This window comes from Corylus avellana, chromosome ca7 (assembly GCF_901000735.1).
Source record: "Corylus avellana chromosome ca7, CavTom2PMs-1.0".
In the NCBI taxonomy this organism is placed as follows: Eukaryota; Viridiplantae; Streptophyta; class Magnoliopsida; order Fagales; family Betulaceae; genus Corylus; species Corylus avellana.
This window is the reverse complement of record NC_081547.1, coordinates 23,350,900-23,358,027: the sequence shown is the minus strand read 5'-3', so window position 1 is coordinate 23,358,027 and position 7,128 is coordinate 23,350,900. Positions and strand designations below refer to the sequence as shown.

At 32.5% G+C, this 7,128-nt stretch overlaps 1 protein-coding gene across 5 annotated transcripts in view; it reads right to left on the bottom strand.

The window, feature by feature from the left end:
- LOC132186065 (SPX domain-containing membrane protein At4g22990-like) overlaps positions 1–5,173 on the bottom strand; it is a 12,014-nt gene extending 6,841 nt beyond the window's left edge. For 2 of the 5 annotated variants that reach the window (XM_059599844.1, XM_059599848.1), the window contains exons 1-5: positions 4,953–5,173; positions 2,370–2,448; positions 900–1,020; positions 400–711; positions 152–265 (exon numbers count right to left, since the gene is read on the bottom strand). In XM_059599844.1, the coding sequence (XP_059455827.1) occupies positions 152–265; positions 400–711; positions 900–1,020; positions 2,370–2,422 (600 nt within the window). In that variant the 5' untranslated portion in view covers positions 2,423–2,448; positions 4,953–5,173. Of the gene's footprint in view, positions 1–151; positions 266–399; positions 712–899; positions 1,021–2,369; positions 2,459–4,952 lie in introns of all 5 variants that reach the window. The other 3 variants (XM_059599846.1, XM_059599847.1, XM_059599845.1) reach the window with 3 other exon arrangements.
- Positions 5,174–7,128: the final 1,955 nt, after the last annotated feature.

The window sequence follows — 7,128 nt, the reverse complement described above, 5'->3', positions numbered from 1 at the left end:
TTTTTGTAGTAAAGACTCTCCAGCAATGAAAAGGGATTATAATGCAGACGCATTTTGAATTTTGATGGGAACTTCATAAAACAAACCATTACGTTGGAAAAGACAAATATGGTAACACTGCATATAATCTTGAATGGAGATGAGAGAAAACCGGGTGGGATAAATCAGGCTGATCATATATTGATATGTAGTTTCCCTGATGGCGTTGGAGGTCTTGAAGGTCAGCAAGATTGTGAGATATGGCTCCAACGACAGCACCAAAACCCTGAAATCAATTACACATATTAAGACAAAAGAAGCTAACGTTGTAGAGTTCAAAGCCATAACTATGAAAGAGACATGAGAAAAGAAAACAAATTTGCTCAAAACAATAATATTATTGCAAATTGATCAAATTACCACATGCTTAAAAACTTGTTGCAACTGGGAGTAAGGATGATTTGCACGAGTTTTGACATAGTAATCAGTGAACTTATAACCAAACCGTTTGTCGAACTTTTTCAATATTTTGCGTAAACCAATGGCATTCATCTCAACAAAAGATAGAAGCCTTAAAAGGTCACGTCCAACTACTCTGTATGCTTCTTGTAATTCAGATATTCTTGGTCCATCAGGCTGCTGTAAAAGGGCATGATGATGATCTCTGAGATTGGATAGCCTGTTAGCAAGTAGTCCTTGTTGTTCTAGCAGGAAAAGAACAATCTTTTCGATCTGGGATTCAGAAACAAGCAAAGATGACATAAATTTCATAATCAATTTCACCTGAAGTATCCATGAAACTATATATATGAATTATCTATGCTAAGAAGAATCAATTAAAACCCACTCCAAGTGTGAAACTGCAACTAATCATGGTATTTTGAACTTCTTTCTGGACTGGTCTAGTAGGCAAGAATTACCTGACAATCTAGCAATCTTGAGAAGTCCATCAGAACATTGAGGTGATTTTGTGTTCGAACCTCAATTTGTTGTTTGTATCGGTTGACTTTCTTCTTCATTAATTTATAATTGATGTAGTATCTGAAAATAATCAAATTATAAGCATACATGACAGAATTGAAAAATTAGCTCTTGAAATAGGAAAAAGAAAATAAAATGCTTTCTTGGTAAAATTATTAACATCATATTAACAAGTGACATAACAATTTGCTAATGGATATAAAACCAATGTATTAAGAGAGAGTGCAGGATAACTGCGTTCGAGCGCACTCGGGTATGAAAAACTCCCTGAAACTGCTACCAATCTACGCTCGATTTGCGTTCGAGCGCACTCGGATATAGAAAACTTCTTGGAACTGCGACTGATATGCGCTTGAGCGCAGTTATCCTGCACTCTCTCTAAATACAATGCACATGAATAACTTGACTTTTCCAACTATATGCATTTCTGATGCATTGGGGTTCGCTTCAAATAAACTTTCATTTCCAACTTTCCTTCTGTATTATATGTCATGAATCGCATGAAATTGACACTCAATTTATCATTTTAGAGTTCTAGCAACTAAGAACCACCTAGACAAGTAAATAAAGGGAGTTGGTCCTCAGGCTTTTGTGGCACAAAATAGTATTTTCCTTAAAAATGCAGAAAATAAATGCTAGTGGTTTCTACACATGCTACTTATATTTTATCTCAATTTAAATATTGAAACAATTTCCACCCCCAATTTTAAAGAAAATCTCAAGATTACAACAGAATATAACATATCTTGGAAACACTTCCAGTTAAACAGGATATGAATGCCATCAGAGGTTCACAATTAACTTGTTTCAAGAGCACCAATAGGAATATTAAGGTCTTTCTGTCAAGAAATTATTTCAATTGAAAAAAAAAAAAAAAAAAAAAAAAACCAAGGCTTCACATTGGTTTCTTAGAAATGTGTCCTATAAATGCCAAGTGTTTGTGTCTGCAATCACTCATAGATGTTCTCTCTCCCCTTCTTGGTTTATGTGAATTACTAAACAGGTATTATCTGTGGTTTACATTACATTAACATTGCCTAGTTAAAAAAAACTGGTTATCACAGAATGTATAACACCCTATAAAAGTAAATAGAACTCAAAATCTAGCAATAAACATGTCAACCATAACATAATTAAAGATTGGAAATAAAAAAGAATAAGGTGATATAAATTTTCAATGAAACTTGAGAAAATGTACAACAAACTTGACAATGAATCTCAATCATGTGTAGAACAGGTATAAAAATTAAAATGGCAGTTAAGAAAATATTCAAAAGCAAGGCTATGGAATACTGCCAAAGAATAAGTTGCTTACTGGATTCACCTCATATCATTCAAAATAAAGCAGGGCAACATAAAACCTAAAGCACTCAAAGCTTTAACCCTTGATTAAAGTTACTAGAACATACCCTTGCCATTCTTGAATTTGTGATTCTCTCAGTTTCTTTCCAAAGGCAACCATCTCTCAGGAAAAGGGTCGATGATGCACTGTAATAGACTATCAAAGGCACATAAGAGACTTACAAGAGTTTAAAATAGAGAGAAATCAGTTTCTGGACAAGCTTCACAAGGCTGTGAAGCATAATAAAGATGTTTTGGTATACTACAGAACAAAGAGTGAGAAAATAATTGCAATATATGTTTTTGCATGATTTGTAGTTGATATACATACAATATTGGTTTGTCACTAAGATATTCAAATACCCAATATTGGTGGTGGAGTTGATTTCTTTCCAAAACAAAAGAATAGACAACTCCTACATATAGCTTTACTAATAATTACTTGATCACAATTGGCTAGTTTTGATGGGTTTATATAGTAAAAAAGATTAGAAATATAAAACAGGAAACATTATATGAATAGAAATAATACAAGTGAAGATACCAATCAAATTAAATGCTTTTCCTTCTTTATGTTATCCATCTTGACTTTCTCCTTTAAATTTCTTTGATTTTCACTATTCCCTAAGTTAGAAAATCCACATATAAAAGATGGTCTTCTTCTTTTTCCCCCCTTTTATGATCTAAAATATACTCAAATGCCTGGAAGCGAAGCAAATATCAATATGACAATCAAAATCCGAAACTTGTGTATGTTGTCATGGGAGAAATCAAATTACGAGAACAGGGATCTTTGACACGTTTAGAGCTTGCTTTACATTACACCTCATGCGACAACGCATACCGTTGGAGAATCTCTGTGTGTCTCTAAGATATTCATTTGCCACGTGAAAATGGACTTTTGTTAATTTGCTCACGTGAAAAAGAGAAGAACAAAAAGAAAATTGGAATTCCAGAGAGCCGTACTGTAGCATTCTTTCTGTTAAACGATCAAGTGCAGAACAATTTACTGAGCGCTTTTTGGTAAAACGACTTGTAGCTCCCAGTTGGTGGACTAAATTCATAATATTTCGTCGTGGGAAATGGATCCTCTACGGTTCGAGCCAGTCCATGTAAATAAGAGGGTAGAATTGTAATTTTACCTTTTTTTCCTTCCTTTTTTTTTTTTTTTTTTTGTTTTAACAATCCTACCATCTTATTTACTTGAACCGGCTCATCTCTGTTCATTTGAAATGAACTTAAGATGATCCAAATTACCCACATGTAAATCCATGTACGGTATAATGGTTGCAAGGGTAATAAATGAACAAGTCTATTCGATAACTTGTTCGACATCCTTTCGGATAAATTCGACGCAAATTCGATTTATGAAAGCACAATCACTAAATAAAACTTGAGCTTTCAAGCGTTTTTTAAACGCCATAAATCACTATATAAATTAATGCCAAGAGAATTTTCTTAGGGTTTATTTTTCGGCTTATTAGAAGCACCAGGTTTTGTGTGTCAAGAATTGATTTTTGTCGGCCTAAAATAAACGCTAATAAAAACGATAAATTTGCAACCAAAAAATTCTTAAAATAATATATGTATATTTTTTCTTTATATTATTTATTTTATATATTTTTTATTAAACGAGACATGTATCGTTTTCTAATTGGGTACGATATAGCAACACTATTAAAAATTTAACAAAAGGTGATGAATGAAATAATCTATTTGATAATGGTTCTAACTTTATAAAGTAAATTAATAACTTTTAAATCTTAGAGAGCAATTTAATTAATAAAAGTCCATAACCAATGAAGTGTTTCTCCCTAAGAATAACATATATTATTTGAATTAAGATATATAGTAGGATAATATCTTAATTCAAATAATTAAATTTATGGATTTCATCAAACAATATCATTACAATTGCTTACTTTCGTTTGTTACTATTGAAAATAGAGTTTCTCACATGTAAATGCTCATAACATTTTCAAACATTCCCCTCAAATTATGCTTACATTAAAATGTTGAATAATAAACTTAATATTCTTGTAATTTATAAGTTACTTAAGTGTGTTGAAGAAGAGTTTCTAACATGTGTCTTTTAGTTTTTCAAGCATGTGAGAGTTACATAAGATTTATTCTACATGTGGGATAATTATATGTACAAGTGATGTCAATGAGTAAGGTTAATGTGAAGAATGCTTGAAAGAGATCCTTTGCCGTACGTGGTTTATAAATGCCCATGTAAACAAGTCATTTTGATCATTCTTGCCTGTTCTCTACTAGAATTTTTTTTTTTTTTTTTTTTTATTTTTTTTTTTTATGTTGAATAAAAGAATCAAATTAAGTTCTCTACTAGTTTTTTTTTTTTTTTTTTTTCTCTTAGTTGTGAGTTCACCAATTTTCAACATAAAGAAGGATGTAACCAAGTTTAAGGTGAGAGCTGCTACCACCCAAAACAAACTGACAGAATGGAGCCAAAGTAAGTTTACCAATTAAACTAAGCTTAAGGGATTGAAACCAATAATTGAGAAAAGTTTGGCGAACCCAAATTCTCAAACAACCCCAAATATATATATATATATATATATATATATATATATAGTCTTAGAGAGAGAGAGAGAGAGCCAACAAAAGGAAAACTTGAGAAGTATATGTACCGTACGTAGGCCAAAAGGCAAAAGCTACAGGCGCATGCAGAGGCGGTGGAGTTACAATCTGGGCTCTCAGGTGATGAGCAACTCCAAGTTCACTCAACTAGTTTTGAACTCTACCATGGACACCATTTCCCTTAAATCTTGCGCGCCTGTATTTTTACTGTAAACATTTATGTCCGACCATAGAAAAACCAGTCTGAGACAGAGAGAGAAACAGAGACAGAGAGAGGCCTTGTCAAAGAGTGACAGAACAAGGATCACATGCATATTTTAGGTTATAATTTAGACAACGACTTCCACCACTAAAAATAAATAAATAAAAAGTAATTAATAGAGTTCTGCTAAAATTACTTGCCATACGTATCCTCAGAGCATTCGAGCTAAGTACTTGAAACGATCACAACCTTTTAACGTATATATATAAAGGTGTCGGGACTTGCTATTTTGTGAAGTAACTTCCAGAGAGATGAGTCATCAGTTTTCTTTAATTTTTTATTTTTTTTAATAATTAAATTGGAATCTTGATAAATGGCATATTCCTTCTTCTTGAGTTCATCAAAGGGCAATCAAACCTTTTTTTTAAAAAGAAAACCATAATACATTCTTCTTGCATGCATTCTCTGTCGCAATTCACTCTCCGCCGCAGTTAAAATTCACCTGAATTTACCGTTATTTATCGAAGATTGCCGGAATCCGAGGCGGTGTTGGTCAAAAATTGCCAATATTTGCATAGGGAACATATGGTCAGGAAGCATAGATAGGTCAATTTAATGGCATATCCATTTTGTCGTGTCCACTGCATACATTCACGAGTTCATTTATTTATATGGTCCACTACAATATTCTCACATGAAGAGTTTTATCGATATCTCAATGAATATGGCACGCCACTTTCTTTCCTGAATTGTTTCATTTTTCAAATATTAACACAAGCACTGTCATTTAGGTAGTGTTTGCTAAACAACACACTACTTCCACACAACGTTAAAATATTCTCACTTTTATATCACATCATTCATTATTTATGTCATATTATTTACTTTTTATTACTATTAATTCAAATAAAAAAATCACTACAAAACAAAATTTGTTTATTTTTCAATACTACTTTTTCACTTTTTTATACCAATTATTTAAATTTTTTTTTTTTTTTTAATTGTGAACAGTGTTTTAAAAAATGCCTTCTTGTTTAACAAACAAAGCCTTAGTCCCAGCAGGTTCGGTATCAGGGCATGTTCGGTGACATGTCAGCATGTCATAATGTCGACATCATGATTAGTGTATGGAAGATTTTGGCCCAAAAGCGGGATGAAAACTCCAAATCTACACGAGTGGTCATAAAGCAAGTATTATTATAGGCCATGTAAATTGGTGAAGATATGGTACTGCGATCGAGTGTGCAATTAATCTGAAAAACCTACCATTAATTTTTTTAAAAAAAGAAGAAGCCAATGTTGAGATTTTGAGGCACGTGCGGCAGATTATTAGTGCTAAAAAGGAAGTAATATTGATAGGGGAGAAATCACATCAATGCTGGTAAAAAAACAAAAAGCATCTTATCAGCTGTAAGGTAAGTGAGTTCGATAGTTATGGGTGCTTTCTGGTGCTTGGAAAAACACTTTCTTTAGTGAAAGCATACTTATTAGTGGCAGGAATTAAATCATCAAATCAAGTATGAGATTTGTGAGTGATTTTCATATCGATAACTCAGCTGTGCAAGACCTAGCTAGCGCATTGCCCGACCAGGAGTTTTCAATGGTTAAGTCAGATAATGTTTTTCTAATCATTTTTTATGTAGAATTTGAAGGCGCATCCTTATTTAATGTTAGTTCCTTATTTTTCAAGATTTTGGAGTTTTATTTTTTATTTTTCTAATAAAAAAGGGCAGGAGGGGGCAATGAATTGTGGTTACTTTACCTAGTGCATGCTTAATCTAACCCTATCAAGACATCTATCTTGTGCGAGTGATTCCTCATTGTGTAGACACTACAAAAATCAGGATGAGTAACCAAATTTTGCCACGTCAGTAATTATTGACGTGCCAAAAGTGGCACGTCAACAAATTTTTTTTTGATGTGTTGAATATGACACGTCAATATTTATTGACGTGTTACATTTAAAACATCAGGAAATTTAAATTCAATTTAATTTTTATGTCTGGTTTATATATATATATATA